Genomic DNA, 24,132 nt, shown 5'->3' on the forward strand with positions numbered 1-24,132 from the left:
GAGAGGGGGGGGGCGGGCAGGTTCTGTCCTTGTTGCGTTGGGAGGTGTGGGAAGTGGAGGAGATGTGTTGGAGGGCTTTGTCAACCACATGGGAAGGGAAGTTGAGATCGTGGAAGAAGGAGGCCTTCTGGGACTTTCTGAGGTGGAATTGGTCATCCTGGGAACAGATGCATTGTAAGCAGAGGAACTGGGAATAAGGGAACGCATTTTTACAATAAGTAGGGTGAGTGGAGGTGTAGTCTAGGTAGCTGTGGGAGTTGGTGGGCTTGTAGGATATGTCCGTGGTAGTCAGTTGCCATAGACGGTGATGGAGAGATCCAGGAAGGGGAGGGAGGTGTCCGAGATGGTCCAGGTGAATTTGAGATTGGGGTAAAAGGTGTTGGTAAAGTTGATGAACTGTTCAACCACCCTCCATCTGTTCTTCCGCGACATCGATGACTGTATTGATGCTGCCTCGTGCTCCCACGACGCCTCTTTGAGGATGTGACAAAATATGTTGATGAAGGTGGAGCAATGGATGTGGTGTGCATGGATTTTAGCAAGGTGTTTGATGAGGTTCCCCATGGTTGGGGGGGTGGTTTGAACTATATTCGCTGGAATTTAGGAGAACGAGGGGGATCTCATTGAAACCTATAACATTCTAACAGGATTAAACAGGGTTAACAGGAAGGATGACCCTGATGAGCGGGGAGTCCAAAACCAGGGGGGTCACAGTCTGAGGTTACAAGGTAGGCAGTTTAGGACTGAAATGAGGAGAAATGTCTTCACCCAGAGAGTGGAGAACCTGTGGAATTCTCTTCTACAGAAAATGGTAGAGGCCAAAACATTGAATGTTTTCAAGAAGGAGTTAGATATAGTTCTTAGGGCTAAAGGGATCAAAGGGTCTGGGGGAGAAAGTGGGAACAGGGGCTTGAGTTGGATGATCAGACGTGATCATATTGAATGGTGGAGCAGGCTCAAAGGGCCATATGGCTACTCCTGCTCTCTCAGACACACACACACACATACACGCCACACTTTCTCTCTAACACATTGACATGCTCTCTCTCTCTCTCTCTCTCTCTCACATGTACATATATGGTGTCTCACACATGCACTCATGCAAACATACACTATCTCTCTCGCACATGCACTCTCTCTCTCATGCACACTCCATGCTCTGCCTCACGCACAAACACACAAATACACACCCACACAGACATACCCACAAAGGCATACGCCCACACACAGACACAGACATGCTCACAAAGGCATATGCCCACATGTGTGGAGACTGATCTACAATACAAGATGAGAAAGACGTTAATGAACCCAGAATAATGAGTTAGAGGGCCTCAGCTGCTGCTGTCCAACCAGTGTTGATGTTCCAGATGCTTAACCAGGATTAAACCCTGGACCTTGCTGAAATGTCTCTTCATTTTCCAAAGGGAATAGTATTAATTCAATACCTCATCTGTTGTTTCTCAAAAAAACGTAATTTCCCTGGGATTCCCATGGCCAATACAATAACTTGCCTCTACAGAGGGTGGTAGTGAGTGATAACCGAAGAGGATTCTGGGAGAAGTCAGCTCATTCACCATGACCGAGAGAGGGATTGTGAAGGGCCCAGTGTCAAAGAGGACGGTCCATTTGCTCCTAATGTTCACACAATCACAATGGACCAGAACAATGTTACACAGCCTCACACATACCGTCAGTGAAGATTTCGCGACGCACGTGTGCCGCTTGGTGTTTCAGTTTCTTTACTGGTCGGGGTTTCTGCATCACAGCAGCACTCGCATTACTGTCGGTGGAGAAAGGGCTGGTGGGTCGAGGACAATGTGATGAGGGAAACTGTCGGTGGCCTGTAGTAAACGAGAAAGAAGGAAAATGAGTTTTACAATCTGTCGAAATAGAGTCAAAGAGATGTACAGTACAGAAACAGACCCTTCGATCCAACCCATCCATTCCAACCAGATATCCCAACCCAATCTAGTCCCACCTGCCACCACCCAGCCCATAACCCTCCAAACCCTTCCTATTCATATACCCATCCAAATGCCTCTTCAATGTTGCAATTGTACCAGCCTCCACCACATCCTCTGGCAGCTCATTCCATATACATACCACCCTCTGCATGAAAAAGTTGCCCCTTAGTTGTCTTTTATATCTTTCCCCTCTCACTCTAAACCTATGCCCTCTAGTTCTGGACTTCCCCACCCCAGGGAAAAGACTTTGTCTATTTATCCTATACATTCCCCCCATGGTTTTATAAACCTCTATAAGGTCACCCCTCAGCCTCCGATGCTCCAGGGAAAACAGCCCCAGCCTGTTCAGCCTCTCCCTATAGCTCAAATCCTTCAACCCTGGCAACATCCCTGTAAATCTTTCTGGACTCTTTCAAGTTTCACAACATCTTTCCGATAGGAAGGAGACCAGAACTGCACGCAATATTCCAACAGTGGCCTAACCAATGTCCTGTACAGCAGAAACATGACCTCCCAACTCCTATACTCAATACTCTGACCAATAAAAGAAAGCATACCAAACGCCTTCTTCACTATCCTATCTACCTGCAACTCCACTTTCAAGGAGTTATGAACCTGCACTCCAAGGTGTCTTTGTTCAGCAACACTCCGCAGGACCTTACCATTAAGTGTATAAGTTCTGCTAAGATTTGCTTTCCCAAAATGCAGCACCTCACATTTATCTAAATTAAACTCCATCTGCCACTTCTCAGCCCATTGGCCCATCTGGTCTAGATCCTGTTGTAACCTGAGGTAACCTTCTTCGCTGTCCACTACACCTCCAATTTTGGTGTCATCTGCCAACTTGCTAACTGTACCTCATATGCTCACATCCAAATCATTTGTATAAATGATGAAAAGTAGAGGGCCCAGCACTGATCCTTGTGGCACTCCACTGGTCACAGGCCTCCAGTCTGAAAAACAACCCTCCACCACCACCCTCTGTCTTCTACCTTTGTACCAGTTCTGTATCCAATTTCTCCCTGTATTCCATGAGATCTAACCTTGCTAACCAGTATCCCATGGGAAACCTTGTTGAATGTCTTACTGAAGTCCATATAGATCACATCTACTGCTCTGCCCTCATCAATACTCTTTGTTACTTCTTCAAAAAACTTAATCAAGTTTGTGAGACATGATTTCCCATGCACAAAACCGTGGTGACTATCCCTAATCAGCCCTTGCCTTTCCCAATACATGAACATCCTGTCCCTCAGGACTCCCTCCAACAACTTGCCCACCACTGACGTCAGGCTCACTGGTCTATAATTCCCTGGCTTGTCCTTACCACCTTTCTTAAACAGTGGTACCACGTTAGCCAACCTCCAGTCTTCCAGCACCTCACCTATGACTATCGATGATACAAATGTCTCAGTAAGAGGCCCAGCAATCACTTCCCTAGCTTCCCACAGAGTTCTAGGGTACACCTGATCAGCACTGCCATACGTCTTGTCCCCCCCATTACATCAGACCTTAGGGCACCTCTTTCGCTGTTCTCTATGATGAGACCCAATACTCTCTCTATCTCTCTCTGCCTAGAGCCTCATGCTTATGAAGCTGTTTCACTCTCTGACACTGTAAGTAATCTAAACAAAACCTCTTCCTCCTAGAGGTTTTCAATGAGTTTGCTCAGTCCATGCTGTTCTAACCTCTCAAGGTACATCCTGACTCAAGTCTTCGACATGGAACGATTCTTCAGGGACTTATTTTAATTGTAATGAGGAGTCTGAATTAAAGACATTGGCCCTTTAACAGAGGTCTGATAGAGACAGTCGCCTTTAACAGGAGCCTCTGTTGAAGAGCCTGCCCCTTTAAGAGGAATCTGTGCCAGGCAGCTGCCAGCTTCACACAAATCTTTATTAAGTGCCACCCTAACTGGGGAGAGGACAACATATAGACAAGGAACAGCAGTCGGCCATTTGGCCCTTCAAGCCTGCTCCATTATTCAATACTATCATGGCTGATCACAGGGTTCCCACAGGAAGGATGTTCCCGAAGATCAGGGAGTCCTCAATCAGAGGTCACAGTGATACTGGGGAGGCCATGTGGACTGCAATGAGGAGAAATGCCTTCACCCAGAGAGTGGTGAGTCTTTGGAATGCTCTGCCACAGAAAGCAATATGGACCAAAACATTGAAGGTTCTCAACGAAGAGTTAGATATAGTTCTCAGGGCTAAAAGGTTCACAGGGTGTGGGGAGAACGCAGGAACAGGGGACTGAGTTGGGTGATCAGCCGGGATCATACTGAATGGTGGAACAGACTCGAAGGGCCGAATGGCCTACTCCTGCTGCTTTTTTTCCCTATGTTTCTGATCTGATTTAACGTCGACTCAATATCTCTGCTTAGTCCCCAGTGATCTTTCATCCCCTTGGGAATCAAGAATCGACCTCCTCTGCCCTAAAAATAATTTAGATTCTGCATCCTTTGCTTTTTGAGGAAGGGACTTCCAAAGATTCATAACCTCCTGAGAGAATAAAATGTTTCATCATCTTCGTTTTAAGTGGACACCCCTTATTTTTGAACTCTTTACCCTGGTTCTAGATTCTCTGACAAGAGTAAATATTCTTTCATCTTTATCTGGTTAAATCAGGGTCTTAGATGTTTCAATTAGGTCACCTCCGACTGCTCTAAACACCACGGGATACATGCCCAGCCTGTCTAGCCTTTCCTCCTGAGGAAATCCACTCATTCCAGGGATTAGTCTCGTAAACTTCCTCTGAACTGCTTCCAGTGCACTGGAATCGTTCTGTAAGTACAGTGACCAGTACATTACACAGTGTTCCAGATGTGGTCTCACCAAAACCCACCCAAAGCCTAGAATTCTCACTCGGTCCCTGTTCAGTGATGTGTGATGGAAGGAGAGCGGGTGGTGGGATCAGCAGCGAGCGCATTGACCTTCCTGGTGAACAAGCTCGTCCTCCCCAGAACCAACAAGGCCTCTCCACTGAAGGATGAAGAAGGAGTCAGAGTATTGTGCAAACTGAAGCAGTCTTCCATGATCCTGACTAGGAGCAGGAGTAGGCCGTTCTGCCTCTCCAGTCTGTTCCACTACACAGTAGAATCATGACAGATCTAACTATAGCCTCAACTCAACTCCCCCCAAAATCCTGAGACTCCCTTATTGATCAAAAGCCTGTCTGACCAGTCCTCAGATAAAAACAATGACCCATCGCCCCAAGGGAGAAAAATTCCAAAGACAAATGAACCTATGATAGAAAATTCTTCCTTGTCTCCATCTTCAAGAGGAGATAGGAGGACTGCAGATGCTGGAAAGTCAGAGTCGATAAAATATGGAGCAGGACAAAGCACAGCAGGTCAATTAGCATCTGAAGAGCAGGACAATCAATGTTTCTCTTGCCCAAGCCATCGACTCTCCTGCCTTTCTGATGCTGCTTGACCGGTTGTGCTTTGTCTAGCTGCACGTGTTATCGACTCCACGTTCAGGATGTGACCCGTCACCTCTGAACTGTGGCCCTGAATTCTAGCTACCTTCCATGGGTGAAAACATCCTCGCAGTATCCACCCTCAAGCCTCCTCCAGGATTGTACACGTTTCAATCAGCTCGATGCTCCCCTGAATGGGCACAGGACCAACCCAATCAACCTTCCCTTTATCCCAGGAATCAGCAAAGGGAATGTTCTCTGGGCTGCCCCCGAGATAAAGAAGAGCTCTTCTGGGTAAGTCTGAATTTATGTGTCCCCAATCTCAGAATGAATGGTCAGGAGCCATTGATTGAAGAACCATTTACCCATCACCTATTTTAGCAATGGGCAGTAAATGCCAGCCTTCTCATAGATGCCCACATCCTGAGAACGAATGTTTTTTAAAAGAAACATTGGCAGAGCATTCAACACAAAGCCAAAAGTCTGCTTCTGAGAAGATCGATATAGAGTAACAAAATAGAGAACAAATGATTAACCTCAATGTTCAATATAAATTCATCACTACAATAATATTTTACATTCTGGAACTGATTACAAGGACTTTTATTTCTCACTGTATTAATTCTTAATGCAATTTGAAGTGTTCTGGATATTAATTTTGGTGTCGGCTCTGATTCCATCTCAGTAATAACCATTACATTCATAAAAGCAGAGAGAGTTCCCACCAAGTCGTTCATCAGATGCAGTCAGTTCACAGCTAATCAAGTTCCACCAGGTTGAATTCCTAGTCTCTAATTGGTTCATCAAAGCCTTGCATATTTAGTACCAATCATGAAACTAATGAGGTTAAATTAAACCAATGCCTAGGGCACATCACAAGAGGGTAAAAGCTTCATTAAGCAGTTACCTTGAGTGAAACGTGAATTCTGCTCATTAAACGTTAAACCCTGCACTGTGTAGATACCTCGACCCAGCCTGCAGTACAAGGTCCAGGAGCAAGGGCCACGCTGGAGATGTGACTGAATTTATTCAAATCGACTGACAAAAAGAGCAACCCTCACAGTTTAACTTTAGAGAAATACGCCAAAGCACAAGATAGCATTTCATCTCATGCAACTCGCCTGTCAATGTTTCATGGGGACGGTATAGAGGAAGCTTTACTCTGTATCAAACCCCAGGCTGCCCCTGTCCTGGGAGTGTTTAGTGGGGGAACTGAGGGGAGAGAGCCTTACCCTGTATCGAAACGCACGCTATCCCTGTTCTGGGAGTGTTTAATAGGGGAAGAGTGTAGAGGGCACTTTACTCTGTAGCTAACCCTGTGTTGTCCCCGTCCTGGGAGTGTTTGATGGGAACAGTGCAGAGGGAGCTTTACTCTGTATCTAACCTTGTGCCGTCCCTGTCCTGGCTGTGTTGATGGGGACAGTGTAGAGGGAGCTTTACTCTGTGCCAAACCCTGTGCTATCCCAGACCTGGCTGTGTTGATGGGGACAGTGTAGAGAAAGCTTTACTCTGTACCAAACCCTGTGCTGTCCCTGTCCTGGGAGTGTTGATGGGAACAGTGCAGAGGGAGCTTTACTCTGTATCTAACCCTGTGTTATCCCTGTCCTGACTGTGTTGATGGGGAAAGTGTAGAGGGAGCTTTACTCTGTGCCAAACCCTGTGCTATCCCAGACCTGGCTGTGTTGATGGGGACAGTGTAGAGAGTGCTTTACTCTGTATCTAACCCCATGCTGTCCCTGTCCTGGGAATGTTTAATGGGGACAGTGTAGAGAGAGCTTTACTCCGTATCTAACCCTGTGCTGTCCTTGTCCTGGGAGTATTTGTTGGGGACAGTGTAGAGGGAGCTTTGCGGTGCATCTAACCCTGCGTTGTACATACCTGTGTTTCTGTGTATCTAACCCTGTGTAGTACATACCTGTGTTGCTGTGTTGTACATACCTGCTGCATCGTGTAGCTGGTGTCGAGCAACCTTGAGGCCGGCGTACTCAGCAGCTGCTGCCACAGCGTGTGCAAAGTCTGCGTCGGTGAAGAAGGAGCCGTCAGAGGAGCTGACAGCGCTGGAACGCCCACTGGATGAGTTGGCGTCCTCCTCAGAGGCTGAGCCCCAGCCATTGATCATGGAGCCAGTGACGGAGCTCTCCAGGTCCCCCATGCTGGAGGCAGGGGTTTGCTGCAGGCTGTGAAGGAGCAGACGGCAGCTGTGCATCTTGGATACTTCCACTTCCTCCTCCCCCTCATCATCCTCCTCTTCCTCAGGTGCGTCTGTGTCCATGTCAGAGACCAGAGGCCCTGAGATGTAGCCGTACGTGTGGGAGGGGGAGACGGGTCTTGGTGGAGGAGGGGGGCTGACCGGATTGCGCCTGGGGGAAGGAGACCAGATATGAGTGCATTTGTATAGCGCTTTCCACAGGACAGCCCAAAGCACGTTACAGCACGTTACAGCCCCTTTGTCAGTGTGATTGCTGCCAAATTGCAAACAGCATGATCCCAAACAAACTGCAGTGTGATAATGAACAGACCATCACTTCTTGTGATCTTGGTTGCAACATAAATATTGATGAAGACACATGAAAAGCTGGGTGTGTGTGTGTTTGTGTGTGTATGTGTGTGCATGTGTATTTGTTTGGTGTCAGTGTGTGTGGGATTGTGTGTATGTGTGTGCGAGTGTGTGTGTGTGAGAGAGAGAGTTGCATGTGTGAGAGAGTGTGAGTGTGTGTGAAATAGAGTGTGGGTGGCAAATGTGTGTGTGAGTGCATGTGCGCGAGTGTGTGTGCATGTGCGTGAGAGAGAGAGTGTGTCTGTGTGTGTGATTGTATGTGAATGTGAGTGTGTGTATGTGCAAATGTGTGTGTGAGTGCATGTGCGCGAGTGTGTGTGCATGTGCGTGAGAGAGAGAGTGTGTCTGTGTGTGTGATTGTATGTGAATGTGAGTGTGTGTATGTGCAAATGTGTGTGTGAGTGCATGTGCGCGAGTGTGTGTGCATGTGCGTGAGAGAGAGAGTGTGTCTGTGTGTGTGATTGTATGTGAATGTGAGTGTGTGTATGTGCAAATGTGTGTGTGAGTGCATGTGCGCGAGTGTGTGTGCATGTGCGTGAGAGAGAGAGTGTGTCTGTGTGTGTGATTGTATGTGAATGTGAGTGTGTGTATGTGCAAATGTGTGTGTGAGTGCATGTGCGCGAGTGTGTGTGCATGTGCGTGAGAGAGAGAGTGTGTCTGTGTGTGTGATTGTATGTGAATGTGAGTGTGTGTGTGTGCAAATGTGTGTGTGAGTGCATGTGCGCAAAGTGTGTGTGTGTCTGTGTGTGTAAGTCCCTCTGGTGTTCTCTGTTGTTGAGTTGTATTTACCTGCGATCGCTCACAGACTGGATGAGAGCCAGGTTTTCCTGACTGTCCTGTAACATGGGCATCAGCTCCTCCTGAGGTGAGGGTGTGAGGGTGGCAGTGGACTGATGGCTGTATGACACAGCGGCTGGCGATGAGGCTGCCCCACGGACCGGTGGTGTAGGGCCTCGTTCATCATCCTCCTGCTCCTCCAGCTCATCCTGCTGCAGGTACATTCGGGAAGGAGGCACTGGGCACAGGCCATCGCCTTCGTAGCTGAGAAAGCAAAAAGACGCAACTGTCAAGCAGCTAGTCTGAGCTGAATTGTCCATGTCGGGGTTTCACTCTGAGGTAACTCCGAATCACCAGGCTGAGACAAACAGGCATTGGGTGAACAACAAGACACCAGCACTGACCAATTCCAGCTGAAGGGGCATTTCCGTCCCTGGTTTGACAGCTATCTGCTGGATTTAAAAGGCTTGGTATGACACAAATAGCATTCAATCATGTTCACAGTTACGCAGATACTGAAGGGACACTGTCTACATGCAGGAACATGTAGGCTTGGGTGGTTAATGGCAACCAACATCAGCTCCAGGCAATGATCATTCCAATAAGAGACAATCTCACCATTGTCCCTTGATGTTTCATGGCCATCACTGAATCCTGCACTGTCAACATCCTGGGGGTTTACCATTGACTAGAATCTAAACTGGACCAAGCCATACAAATTAAGTGGCTACAAAGGCAGGTTAGAAGCTGGGAATTCTATTGAGAGAAACCCACCTTCTGACTCCCCAAAATCTGTCTACAGTCAAAGTGCACAAGTCAGGAGTGTGATGGAATACAGAGGAACCTTGATTATCTGGCATTTGATTGTCTGAATATCGGATTATCTGGCAAGATCACAAGATCCCAATGCAGCTCTAACAACACTCAAGAAGCTCAAAACCATCCAGGACAAAGCAGCCCAGTTGACTGGCTCAATGTTAACCATCTTCAGCATTCACACCCTCCACCATCAACATACGTTGGTAACAGTGCGTACCATTTTCAAGATGCAGTGCACATTAACAGGGCTCCTTAGACAACACCTTCCAAACCCATGACCTCCAACACCGAGAAGGATAAGGACAGCAGATACAGGAGAACACCATCACCCTCAGGTTCCTCTCCTTGCTAACCTGACTTGGAAATATCTCAAAGTTCCTTCCACTGTTGCTGGGTCAAAAGCTGGAAATCTATCCTTGAGACTACACCCACATGGATTGTGAGAAGGCAGCTCACTGCCACCTTTTCAAGAGTAATTAGGGACAGGCAATGAGTGCTGGCTGAGCCACTGATACCCACATTCTGAGAATAAATGTTTTAAACACGCAGCTTAGAACTGAAATTATTGCAATTCCAGTTTGAGCGCTGAGTTGGTGAGATGAGGCAGGCAGGGAGGGATGGATTTCCTCTCTCTCAGAGGGTGATGGATGTTGGGAACTCCTTGTCACAGTGAGCTGTGGGGGCAGAGTCCTTGTGTGTATTTAAGATCATAGAATCCCTCTCGTGTGGATGCAGGCCATTCGGCCCATTGAGTCCACACCAACCCTTCAGAAAGTATTCCACCCAAACCCACCTCATCCTTCTAACCGTGCATGCCCATGGCTAACCCACCTAGTCTACACATCCTTGGACACTATGGGCAATTTCCCAAGCCAATCCACCCTAATCTGCATATCTTTGGACTGTGGGAGGAAATTGGAGCACCTGGAGGAAACCCACACAGACACGGGGAGAATGTGCAAACTCCATACATACAGTCGCCCGAGGCTGGAATTCAACCTGAGTCCCTGGTGCTGTGAGGCAGCAGTGCTAACCACTGAGCCACCGTGCTGCTGTTAAGGCTGAGAGAGACAGATTCTTGAACAGTCAGGGTATCAAGGATATTGGGGATAGGGCAGTCATGGTTGGATAAGGGTGCCAGACCAGCTAAGGGTGATAGATTTCCTTCTCTATAGGTGGTCACTGAACCAGGGTTCGATTCTCCGTGAGCATGTCTCAGCTCCATGTTACCATCACTGACAGCTGAGTCCTCCAGTAACATTGAACTGTTCCCTGCTGGGTTCGAACTGACGTTCTTTGGATCATTGATCAGGACGACCAATCCAACAGCTCGATGAGTGATCTGGGTTCCAGGAATTTTCAAGATCACAGCCTGAGTTCTGAAAATGTCCATAAACAGATTTAGAATTGAGCTTGCATTAAGACAGAAAGTGCTGATGAAACTCGCCGGGTCTGGCAACATCACTGGGGAGAGAAAAACAAAGTTAACATTTCTAGGCGAGAGGGACATTCTTCAGAAGAATGAACTCAGAAGTTACACGACACCAGGTTATAGTCCAACAGGTTTGTTTAAAACCACAGGCTTTCAGAGGGCACTGACGTATGAGGAAGGGTTGACTAGGTTAGGATTGTTTTTGCTGGAGTTCAGATGAGTGAGGGGTGGCTCTCACAGAGACCTATAACATTCTAACAGGACTAGACAGGGTGGATGCAGGGAAGATGTCCCCAATGCTGGGTGTGTCACAGTCTGAAGATTCAGGGAAGACCATTTGGGATGGAGATGAGGAGACATTCCTTCACCCAGAGAGTGGGGAGCCCGTGAGATTCATTACCACAGGAAGGAGTTGATGCCAAAACATTGAATGTATTCGAGAGGTGGCTAGATAGAGCACTTGGGGTGAATGGGATCAAAGGTTATGGGGAGAAAGCAGGATGAGGTTATTGAGTTGGACAATCAGCCATGATCATGATGAATGGCGGAACAGGCCAAGAAGGCCGAATGGCCTCCTCCTGCTTCTATCTTCTGTATTTCTACAATTTCAAATAAACCAGTTGGACGATAACCATGCCTCACAGCACGTGAGATCTGGGTTCAATTCCCGCCTCAGGCGACTGACTGTTTGGAGTTTGCACGTTCTCCCCGTGTCTGCTTGGGTTTCCTCCGGGTGCTCCGGTTTCCTCCCACAGTCCAAAGATGTGCAGGTCAGGTGAATTGGCCATGCTAAATTGCCCATAGTGTTAGGTAAGGAGTAAATGTAGGGGTATGGGTGGGTTGCGCTTCGGCGGGTCGGTGTGGACTTGTTGGGCCGAAGGGCCTGTTTCCACACTGTAATGTAATCTAATAAAAAAAAACCTGTTGTCATCTGACTTCTGACTTCGTTTCCCCCCCACCCCAGTCCAACATCAGCACCTCCACTTCAGAAGAATGCTGCCAGACTTGCTGGGTTTCTCCAGCAGTTCCTGCTTTTGTTTCAGATTTTCAGCATCCGCAGTTCTTGGTTTTATTTCCCACAGTTTCAGCTCTGGGATGTCTGATGTGATTATGCTTTGCAGCCTTACCCTTCCAGCACTCTCTGGTGGGTACAGGCCAACAGTGACACAGGGTAAATAGGTATCCAGGCCAGAAGAAATGGCACCCATGGGTGCTGGGTGCCCAAACTCTCTGGGCAAATCAAGTGGGCAGGGTAAAGCTTCGAGTGCCATCTAGAAATCGGGTGGGGGTGGCTCCATACCTCTCATCTCTGTTGATGCTGTATTCCTCAGGATTGGCTGCTGTGGGTGGCGGGTGAGCTGGAGGTGGTGGCAAAAGTTCTGCCCAATTCATGCCCCCCTGTTTGGGCAACTTTGGAGTCCGGACACTTTTCTTGTGACCCTGGCTCCCTGGAAAAAGCAGCAGGAAAATAGCTTGTCATCATCAGTGGGAATACACACAGTCATAGAGTCTTAGAGATGTACAGCATGGAAACAGACCCTTTAGTCCAACCCGTCCATGCCAACCAGATATCCCAACCCAATCTAGTCCCACCTGCCAGAACTCGGCCCATATCCCTCCAAACCCTTCCTATTCATATACCCATCCAAATGCTTCTTAAATGTTGCAATTGTACCAGCCTCCATCACTTCCTCTGGCAGCTCATTCCATACCTGTACCACCCTCTGCGTGAAAAAGTTGCCTCTTAGGTCTCTTTTATATCTTTCCCCTCTCACCCTAAACCTATGCCCTCTAGTTCTGGACTCCCCGACCCCAGGGAAAAGACTTTGCCTATTTACCCTATCCATGTCCCACATAATTTTGTAAACCTCTATAAGATCACAATCGGATTGCATTGGATAGAGAGCACACAGAAAGGCCATTCAGCCCAGCCAGTCCATGCTGGGTGTGAATCTAAATCTAAATCTAAAATCTCTCTAATTCCTTTCCCTGCAAATGCTGAAACATAACGTAGAAGATAGGAGCAGGAGGAGGCCATTCGGCCCTTTGACACTGCTCTGCCATTCATTACGATCATGGCTGATCGTCCAACTTAATAGCCTCATCCTGCTCTCTCCCCATAACCTTTGACCCCATTCCCCCAAAACTGCTATATCTAGCCACCTCTTGAATACATTCACGTTTTGGCATCAATTACTTCCTGTGGTAATGAATTCCACAGGCTCACCACTCCCTGGGTGAAGAAATGTCTCCTCATCTCCATCCTACATGATCCACCCCGAATCCTCAGACTGTGACTCCTGGTTCTGATCTAGCTTCCTCTTTCATTGGTCCTACACTCTCACTTCACCCTCTCATTGTGGTCATGGGTTTCACATTCCCATCGCTCGTTGGGCAAAGAATTGGTGATTGGATATTTTTGGCATCGATCTCATCATGTGTTCCCCACAAGAACAATGCTCTCTCCCTCTCTATCCACTCAAAGTCTTTCAGAATTCAAACCCCCTCGACGAGCTCACCATCAGGCTCCTTTTCAAAGAATTCCGACAGGCTATTTGGGTCATCAAAACCACAACAAACCTCTGAAGAGTATTCTGCTCAGACCCACCCAATCCCCATATTCCTGTATATTCCCCTGGCCAATCCACCTAATCTACACATCCCTGAATACAATGAGCAATTTCCTATGGACAATCCACCTAACCTCCACATCTGTTGACTGTGGGAGGAAACTGGAGCTCCCGAAGAGCTCCCGCACAGACACATGGAGACTGTGCAAACTTCACAGGGTAGTTGTTATGGGGCCTTTAACTTTTCCAATATTGATTGGAAATGCTATAGTTTGAGTACTTTAGATGGGTCAGCTTTTGTCCAATGTGTGCAGGATGGTTTCCTGACACAGTGTATAGACAGGCCAACAAGAGGCGAGGCCACATTGGATTTGGTACTGGGTAATGAACCCAGCCAGGTGTTAGATTTGGAGGTAGGTGAGCACTTTGGTGATAGTGGCCACAATTTGGTAATGTTTACTTTAGTGATAGAAAGGAATAGGTATTTAATGCAGGGCAAGAGTTATTGCTGGGGGAAAGCCAATTATGATGTGATCAGGCAAGATTTAGGATGCATAGGATGGGGAAGGAAACTGCAGGGGATGGACACAATTGAAATGTGGACTCCTGCATGTCCTTGTACATGTCAGGCAGGGAGGAAGTGGTCGAGCGAAGGAGCCGTGGTTTACTTAGGAAGTTGAATCTCTTGTCAAGAGGAAGAAGGTGGCTTATGTTAGGATGAGATGTGAAGGCTCAGTTCGGGTGCTTGAGAGTTGCATGTTAGTCAGGAAAGACCTAAAGAGAGAGGTAAGAAGAGCCAGGAGGGGACATGAGAAGTCGTTGGTGGAAAGGGTCAAGGAAAACCCTAAAGCTTTCTATCGGTATATCTGGAATAAAAGAATGACTAGAGAAAGATTAAGGCCAATCAAGGATAGTAGTGGGAAATTGCGTATGGAGTCCTAGGATAAAGGAGAAGTGCTAAATGAATATTTCCTGAAGAAGGGCCTGTGCCCGAAACGTCGAATCTCCTGTTCCCTGGAAAGGCCAATCAAGGATAGTAGTGGGAAATTGCGTATGGAGTCCTAGGATAAAGGAGAAGTGCTAAATGAATATTTTTCGTCAGTATTCACACTGGAAAAAGACAATGTTGTCGAGGAGAATACTGCAATACAAACTACTGTACTAGACGGGATTGAGGTTCACAAGGAGATGTTAGCAATTCTGGAAAGTGTGAAAATAGGTAAGTCCCCTGGTTCAGATGGGATTTATCCTAGGATTCTCTGGGAAGCCAGGGAGGAGATTGCAGAGCCTTTGGTTTTGATCTTTCTGTCGTCGCTGTCTACAGGAATAGTGCCAGAAGACTGAAGGATAGCAAATGTTGTTCCCTTGTTCAAGAAGAAGAGTAACGACAACTCTGGCAATTATAGACCAGTGAGCCGTACCTCGGTTGTGAGTGAAGTGTTGGAAAGGATTATAAGAGATAGGATTTATAATCATCTAGAGAAGAATAAGTTGACGAGGGATAGTCAACATGTGAAGGGTAGGTCGTGCCTCACAAAACCTTATTGAGTTATTTGAGAAGGTAATCAAACAGGTGGATGAGGGTAAAGCAGTTGATGTGGTGTATATGGATTTCAGTAAGGTGTTTGATAAGGTTCCCACGGTAGGCTACTGCAGAAAATATGGAGACATCAGATTGAGGGCGATATCGTGCTTTGGATCAGAAATTGGCGAGCTGAAAGAAGACAGAGGGTGGTGGTTAATGGGAAATGTTCATCCTGGAGTTCAGTTACTAGTGGTGCACTGCAAGGATCTGTTTTGGGGCCACTGCTTTTTGTCATTTTTATAAACGGCCTGGATGAGAGCGTTGAAGGATGGGTTAGCAAATTTCTAGGTAACATTAAGGTCAGTGGAGTTGTGGATAATGTTGAAGGACGTTGCAGGTTACAGAGAGACATGTATAAGCTGCAGAGCTGGGCTGAGAGGTGGCAAATGGAGTTTAATGCAGAAAGGTGTGAGGTGATTCACTTTGGAAGGAGTAATAGGAATAAAGAGTACTGGACTAATAAGATTCACATTGTCCATGTGCATAGATTCCTGAAAGCTGCCATTCGGGTTGATGGAGTTGTTAAGAAGGCATACGATGTGTTAGCTTTTATTGGTAGAGGGGTTGAGTTTCGGAGTGATGAGGTCATGCTGCAGCTGTACAAAACTGTGGTGTGGCCACACTTGGAGTATTGCGTACAGTTCTGGTCACTGTATTATAGGAAGGATGTGGAAACTTTGGAAACGGTGCAGAGGAGATTTACTGGGATGTTGCCTGGTCTGGAGTGAAGGTCTTACGAGGAAAGGCTGAAAGACCAGAGCTGTTTTCGTTAGAGAGAACATAAAAGATAATCAGAGGTTTGGATAACTTGGACAGTGAGAGCAATTTTCCTCAGATGGTGATGGCTAGCATGAGGGGACATGAGGGATGAGAAATATAGAGTCATAGGGATGTACAGCACAGAAACAGACCCTTCGGTCCAACCCATCCATGCCAACCAGATATCCCAACCCAATCTAGACCCACCTGTCAGCACTTGGCCCACATCCCTCCAAACCCTTCCTATTCATATACCCATCTAGATGCCTTTTAAATGTTGTAATTGTACCAGCCTCCATCACTTCCTCTGGCAGCTCATTCCATACCTGTACCACCCTCTGAGTGAAAAAGTTACCCTTCATGTCTCTTTTATATCTTTCCCCTCTCACCCTGAACCTGTACCCTCTAGTTCTGGACTCCCCCACCCCAGGGAAAGCACTTTGTTTATTTATCCTATCCATGCCCCTCATGATTTTATAAATCTCTATAAGGTCACACCCCAGCCTCCGACGCTCCAGGGAAAACAGCCCCAGCCTATTCAACCTCTCCCTCCAACCCCGGCAACATCCTTGTAAATTTTTTCTGGACCCTTTCAAGTTTCACAACATCCTTTGTATAGCAGGGAGACCAGAATTGTACGCAGTATTCCAAAAGTGGCCTAACCACTATCCTGTACAGCCGCAACATGACCTCCCAACTCCTGTACTCAATATTCTTACCAATAAAAGAAAGCATACCAAATGCCTTCTTCACTATCCTATCTACCTACAACTCCACTTTCAAGGAGCTATGAACCTGCACTCCAAGGTCTCTTTCCTCAGCAGGACAGATGTCAGAGGTGGTTTCTTTACTCAGAGAGTAGTAGGGGCCCGGACCCCACTGCCTGGAACAGTAGTAGATTCGCCAACTTTAAGGGCATTTAAAAGGACATTAGATAAACATCCAGATGAAAATGGAATAATTTAGGTTAGATGAGCTTCAGATTGGTTTCACAGGTTGGCACAACACCGAGGGCTGAAAGACCTGTACTGCGCTGTCATGTTCTATGTTCATTGTTCCACACAGCCAGTTGCCCGAGGCCAGATTTGAATTCAAGTCCCTGGTGCTGTGAGGCATCAGTGTTAACCACTGGGTCTCTGTGCCACCCCCTCCCCCCCACTAACTGCTCCTTTTCTTTCTGTTGATCCAGAATATTCAACTTTGTATCACACAGCAGGGCAGTGAGAATACACATCACTTTAACATATCGTTGTTAGATATGAATTACACAGGCCTGGGGTGCGGGGTGGGGTGCACAGGCCTGGGGTGCGGGTGGGGGGGTGGGGGGGTGTGGGGGGGAGCTGAATTTGCAATACAGTCAGTTGGAAATCGAGTGTGCAAAGGTGACTGGGGGTTTGTTCTCCTTCTCTGAGGAAGGATGTTCTGGTGAGGCAGGGAGTGCAATTAAGATTTACTCGATTGATTCCTGACTAAATTAGTTAGGACTATATTCACCGGACTTTAAGGAATGAGGGAGGGATCTCATAGAAACCCATAAAATGCTAACAGGACTGGACAGAATATATGCAGAAAGGATATTCCTGATGATCGGAAGGTCCAGAACCAAGGCTCAAAGGTTCAAACCATTTAACGCTAAGATGAGGAGGTATGTCTTCACCCAGGGAGCCTGTGGAAATCTCTGCCACGGAGTGTGGTTGAAGCCAACACACTGAACGTTTTCAAGAAGGGGTTGGAAATCGTCCTCAGGGCTAAAGGGTTCAAAGAGTATGGGGAGAAAGCTGAGTTGGACCATCAGCCATGATCATATTGAATGGTGCAGCAGGTTTGAAGGGCTGAATGGCCTCCTCCTGCTCCTGTTTTCTATGTTTCTGTGTTCATTTGGGTCAGGTAGATGCAAGAAAATAGCTGTAAGCATTATCAATCTAGAGGAGCAATAGTGGAGAAACATCTTCATTCAGAGGCAAGGAGCATTTGCATTTATATGGCACCTGTCTTGGCTTCAGGTTTTAACCAGTGTACTGCAGAGACATTGTAAGTTTTCTGGCGTGTAGTCAGAGTTATATAACGCTAAGAAATGTAAGAACTCATCAGTGCACAGCAAGCTTCCAGAAGCATTGCCATGTTAATGTGTCTGTGGAATGGGTAAGTATTGGCCTGGATGGTAGAGATGCCTTTAGTTTGTGATTATGGTTGGCATGGGCTGATTGGACTGAAGGGCCTGTTTCCGTGCTATGTGTCTCTATAAGAGATTGTTATTATTGCCCCAGCTCTGATCTCTGACCTCTGTGCTGGAAACTTCCGCATATCAACCGATGTGCACGGGGCAGAACCTCCAAGAGACGGCTGAGATGGAATAGCGCATAAGAGCCCAGCTTCCACCCTGCAGCACGTCCTCCCTGGTACTGGCTTCAGGAAGGTGCACACAGGCCACGGCACTCAAAGCTTCGCAGTGGGACTCGAACCTACAACCCTCTGATTCAGACCGAGGAGATTGCTAGTCGGTGAGCCGTATCCAAGAATTTGTGCATTCAGTGGACACCCCTTCACCAGAGATTGTGCAGATTGTGGGACTTGGCACAGAGAGTGACTGAGCTGAGCATTACTTTTCCACTTAAAGAGAAAGTGGATAATTACACAGGGAAGGAGAAGCAGAGATGATGTGAGATGAAGAAATGTGGGAGAAGGCTCGTTTGGAGTGGAGGTACTAGCACAGTGCAGTTGGGGCTGAATGGCCTAATTGTGGGCTGTAATTAATGCGAGGATATTCTATGCAGTTCTGATCTTGTGACCTTTAACTGCTGGATTCTCTGCAGGGTTGCACTAAGTTAACCGTGTAACATTGCTCATTCAGCCTGGACTGGTGTTTGCATGCCATTGGAAGGGTGCTCCCTCGATGGTTCATCTCACCCGATTCAACAGCCCCGTCTCTCTCTTTGTCCATTATGTACTGGTGTAGCTTTCTTTATACATTCCTGTTATAAACACTCTGTGTCATAAGATCCACATTCTAATGCATGCTTTAATTTGCCAGCTTCCATACACCTCTAATACACCTTGCTAAAATACACAGAGGTCAGTACACTGTCAGCAAGTCCCCCTTAGTTACATGTGGAGACTCCTTGACCCTGATCCAGCTCCCTTGGAGCCAGATCTCAGAGTGAACAGAATCTCTGAAGTTCCTATTTATATCTGTCAGCCAGGGCTCCCTGATGGGACCAGACTAATAGCCCCAATCGGGGAACTCATATTCTCTGGGGTCCAGCTGGTTGATCCCATTACAATCACTACACTTGCTTTCACACAGACTGGCAGTAACCAAGTGACTAACCTGATGTGTTGCTACCTCGATCTGAACTGTTATAGGATCCACTTGTCCCATGTTCACTCGCTTGGCTGTATGGGATTGTGGGAATGCTGTTCGTTTCGGCTAGTCGATAATCTGAAAGGAAATAAAGGGCGAACAATCTTAAATCAGATCCCAAACTCTAAACAAACACTTCCAGGACAGGGACCGTGTGGTGTTAGACACAGAGTAGACTCGCTTTACTCTTTCAAACTGAAAGTAAAGTTCGCTCTTACACTGTCTCCATCAAACACTCCCAGGACAGGTATAGCACAGAGTTAGATACCAAATGGATATTTGTCTTGGAGGTATAACAGTTATACAAAACTTGATATCCATCTGAGGTCACCGCACTTTCCATAAACTGGATTTTCTACACAGCTTGTTGTGGTCAGATTTCTAACCCTGATGACATGTGTGTTTGAAATCAGCATACCGAGCAGGTTATACACCATATTGTGGTTCGATTAACCTGTTCAGAATGCAGAGGAGCAGACAGAGTCTCATTGTAATTCCATTGACTCCAGCTGGTTTCCAGTAAAACACATTTTGGCCATATTGCCCATTCCTCTGGATCACTCTCTTCAGTTCCTCACCGCCCCTCGCTCCAACCAATAGCTTCTCAATTAAAATCCTTGTTCTCTGCCAAGTATGCCATAAAAAAACAAAATTTCCTGATTATCTTCTTCCCTTAGCCTCTGCACCTAATGAGTTTTCATCTTCAGTGACTTCCTCCACTTCAAACTCTTCATGTCTGTCCCTGTCAGAGTTTATAGCTCTCTTCTTTCTAAACCTCTACCTCTGTGTGAACTCCCAAACCAACGGCCCACATCCTTGATGTTAATATTTGAAGTGATCTTGCGAGTCTCATCAGATCGATTACAGATAAGGTCACCTCTGATCACTTTCTTCAAACACTCACTAATGATCCCCTTCGCTCCCACCCTCTCCCATTCCATTGGCAGTTCTGTAATTCCCTCAGTTTACTTACAGATATACTCGCTAGTCTTCAGCTCTTCAGAAACCTCAACATTTCTTCTAACCCTGATTTTCTCATCCTCACTCTGTGTCTTCATCTTTGAAGACTGAGTGAACTCCCTCTCCTATTCCCCCTCCAGTAGGTCCCCTCCCCTCACTATTCCTTAATTCCATTCCGCCAAGGCAAAGAATTCATACCAGAGAGGATTGAGTAGACGATTGGCCCCCAGAGAGGATTGAGTGGACGATTGACCCTCCCGCTACCAGATCCATCTGGATCACTGCTGACTCCTGATCCCATTAGTTCAAAATTGCTCATCATCATGGGTCATGATGATAACCGTCATCTCACCAGCTCATTCTTGACTGTCAGAAGTCATCAAACAGAGGTCTTTCAGCCCCTCTTAGCAAACCCCTATGACCACAATATTGTTAGGGAGCAGAGCAGTTTTCTCTGGACCAAGATTTATCCCTCACCTTACAGACGATTGGACACCATCACAATGGATATAGATTTACTTGCTGAACTGGAAGATTCATTTTCAGACATTTCGTCACCATACCAGGTAACATCTTCAGTGAGCCTCTGGATGAAGCACTGCTGATGATTCCTGCTTTCTATTTATATGTTTGGGTTTTATTTTTGGTTTCAAACCAGCGTCTACAGGAAAACAACACATACGGACCAAATATTGAACTGCAGAAGCAATCATCCTAACATCCACAAAGAAGGCTGCATCAGAACATTATTTCAACGAGCCACCACACACTGCAGCACAGAGGAACTACGCAGAGCAGGGGAAAATCACCTATACAGTGTATTCAAAAGAACAGGTACCCAATGAACACAGTCTGCCAATTTCTCAGCAACAAGCCCAAACAGGCAGACAAAACATGTCCAGAAACCCTAGCCACTCTCCCCTACATCAAAGACATCTCAGAAATAACTGCCAGGCTACTCAGATCCCTTGGCATCATAGTAGCCCACAAACCCACCAACACACTAAAACAGCAGCTAATGAATTTGAAAGACCCTATACAGACAACGAGCAAAACTAATGTCATTTACAAAATACCATGCAGGGACTGTAACAAACACTACATTGGACAAACAGGCAGAAAACTAGCCACCAGGATACATGAACACCAACTAGCCACAAAACGACATGACCCTCCCTCACTAGTATCCTTACATAAAGATAAGGAAGGACACCACTTCGACTGGGATAATACATCCATCTTAGGACAAGCCAAACAGAGACATGCACGATAATTCCTAGAAGCATGGCATTCCAACGGGAACTCTATCAACAAACACATCGACTTGGAGCCCATTTACCACCCCCTTAGAAAAAGAACAAAAAATTATACCACCACAGGAAATGACATCACCAACCCAAAACACCCAAATATATTAATAGAAAGCAGGAATCATCAGCAGTGCTTCATCTGGAGGCTCACTGAAGATATTGCAGCAGGTCAGGCAGCATCCGAGGAGCAGGAAAATCGACATTTTGGGCAAATTTTTCCTGCTCCTCAGATGCTGCCTGACCTGCTGTGCTTTTCCAGCACCACTCTAATCTTGACTCTGATCTCCAGCATCTGCAGTCCTCACTTTCACCTCACTGATGATGTTATCTAGTATGGTGATGAAATGTCTGAAAATGAACCTTCCAGCTCTGTGAGTAAATCTAGATCCAGGACCTCAACCTGAGCTACAAATCTTCTCAAAACTCATTAACATCGCAATGTTTGCTTATGAGAGCTCGCTGTGCATAATTGACAGCTACGTTACAACAGTGGTCACACACTAAAAACAGCATCAATAGCTTTGAATGGATTTCCTGAGGGTGCCATAGAAATGCAACACGTTCTCCCTTATGTACCTTTGTTGAGTTTGTTCTGCTCCATGATGTTGTACTGCATGGGGGATAGCTCCTGTTTGGTCTGTAGTGACGGTTTCCAGTGCTTGTCATTCAGATCAGCTCCGCTAGTGTTCATGTTGTTGCCCAGTGTGCTCTGGATAAGCTGGGTGGTGGCGTAGGGAGTGGGCTGTGCTGTTTGGTTCAGGCAGCGACCCTCCTTCAGGTTGGGGCTGTTGAAGGTTTTCATCTCATTGATCTTGTTGCTCAGGTCCATGTCTCCGTAGACAGCTGACTCGGGTAGCAGTAGGTTGGTCTGTTTATTCTCCAGCTGGTTGTTATAGTTGGCGATACAGTCAGCTGAGCAGGAGGGAGGAAGAGACAAAGTTAGAATGCAGAGCAAGAGGACTGTCAAATCTCACAATAGGTGCATTGTTCCCTCTTCCACAGTTATAGAGGCTTAGAGATGTACAGCATGGAAACAGACCCTTCGGTCCACTTTGTCCATGCTGACCAGATATCCCAACCCAATCTAGTCCCACCTGCCAGCACCCGGTCCATATCCCTCCAAACCCTTCCTGTTCATATACCTTTTAAATGTTATAATTGTACCAGCCTCCACCACTTCCTTTGACAGCTCATTCCACACATGTACTACCCTCAGCGTGAAAAGGTTGCCCTTCAGGTCTCTTTTATATCTTTCCCCTCTCATTCTAAACCTACACCCTCTAGTTCTGGACTCCCCCACCCCAAGAAAAAGACTTTGTCTATTTATCCAATCCATGTCCCTCATGCTTTTATAAACCTCTATAAGGTCACCCCTCAGCCTCCGACGCTCCAGGGAAAACAGCCCCAGCCTATTCAACCTCTTCCTATAGCTCAAACCCTCCAACCCTGGCAACATCCTTGTAAATCTTTCCTGAACCCTTTCACATTTCACAACATCTTTCTGATAGGAAGGAGACCAGAATTGCACGCAATATTCCAACAGTGGCCTAACCAATGTCCTATACAGCCACAATGTGACCTCCCAACTCCTGTACTCAGTATACTGACCAATAAAGGAAAGCATACCAAAAGCCTTCTTCACTATCCTATCTACCTGCGACTCCACTTACAAGAAGCTATGAACCTGCACTCCAAGGTCACTTTGTTCAGTAACACTCCCTAGGACCTTACCATTAAGTGTATAAGTCCTGCTAAGATTTGCTTTCCCAAAATGCCAAAATCCCCAAATTTTCCCAAAAAGCTCCCACCATTCCCTTGATCTTCACTCTCATACAGTAGTTAATATTGCCAGTAAAGCCACTGCCCCCAAATAAACATACACAGACATGAATAAGAGGAGAAGTAGAGCAAATGGTCTACTCTTGTTTCTAATACACATATAGAATGGGACTTAGCCAATGAAAGAGCCCAACCTGGCCGGCTGTAGGTAGTAAGGTTGCTATCACTGTTGGCATTGGTGGAGGTGCAGCAGTTGATGCTACAGTCATTGTGATTGGTTCCTGTGTTGGGCCAGGTATCTGCTAGCCAGGGTTGGTTTGAATCTCCAATGTTTAGTAAACCTGGTCTGGTAAGGGGGGAAACAAAATTCATCACTTTCACAGTAAAGAAGACATGAACTCCCCCATCTCGCATCACATCCTTTGTTACTCAGCCACATAGAGGAGATTTGAACCTCTTACAGTGACAATCTCAGACACAATTTCTGCCTCCCTTTTCTTCTCCTCCATTCCATTGCTCCCCTGCTCTGTATTGAGTTAGGATTATCAGCCCAGAATTTAGTGTTTTAAATTTTTCATATCCCTCCATGACCCGCTCCCATCCGATCTCTCCCCTCTCTTGATGCTCTCGAAATTTTCTGCGTTTCCCCCAATTCAGGTTCCCAGCAACATTCCTGATTTTCACCATTTCATAATCGGTGGCTATTCCTTTAACTACACTCACATTCTTACACACATATTCTCTCACACGCACAGACAATAATACACTCACACACAATCGTGCACTCTCACACACACACATACAAACTAACACAAATATACTCACACCCACAC

General features: G+C 46.6%; 1 protein-coding gene across 3 annotated transcripts in view; it reads right to left on the reverse strand.

Moving 5' to 3' along the window:
- Positions 1-24,132, reverse strand: part of robo1 (roundabout, axon guidance receptor, homolog 1 (Drosophila)) — a 368,608-nt gene that overhangs the window by 20,479 nt on the left and 323,997 nt on the right. For all 3 annotated transcript variants that reach the window (XM_043701427.1, XM_043701428.1, XM_043701425.1), the window contains 7 exons: positions 23,494-23,645; positions 22,097-22,432; positions 19,218-19,328; positions 12,276-12,423; positions 8,737-8,988; positions 7,329-7,750; positions 1,692-1,844 (listed from right to left, as the gene is read on the reverse strand). In XM_043701427.1, coding sequence (XP_043557362.1) covers positions 1,692-1,844; positions 7,329-7,750; positions 8,737-8,988; positions 12,276-12,423; positions 19,218-19,328; positions 22,097-22,432; positions 23,494-23,645 — 1,574 coding nt within the window. The remainder of the gene's footprint in view (positions 1-1,691; positions 1,845-7,328; positions 7,751-8,736; positions 8,989-12,275; positions 12,424-19,217; positions 19,329-22,096; positions 22,433-23,493; positions 23,646-24,132) is intronic.

The sequence above is a fragment of the Chiloscyllium plagiosum genome, chromosome 12 (genome assembly GCF_004010195.1).
Source record: "Chiloscyllium plagiosum isolate BGI_BamShark_2017 chromosome 12, ASM401019v2, whole genome shotgun sequence".
Taxonomy (NCBI): domain Eukaryota; kingdom Metazoa; phylum Chordata; class Chondrichthyes; order Orectolobiformes; family Hemiscylliidae; genus Chiloscyllium; species Chiloscyllium plagiosum.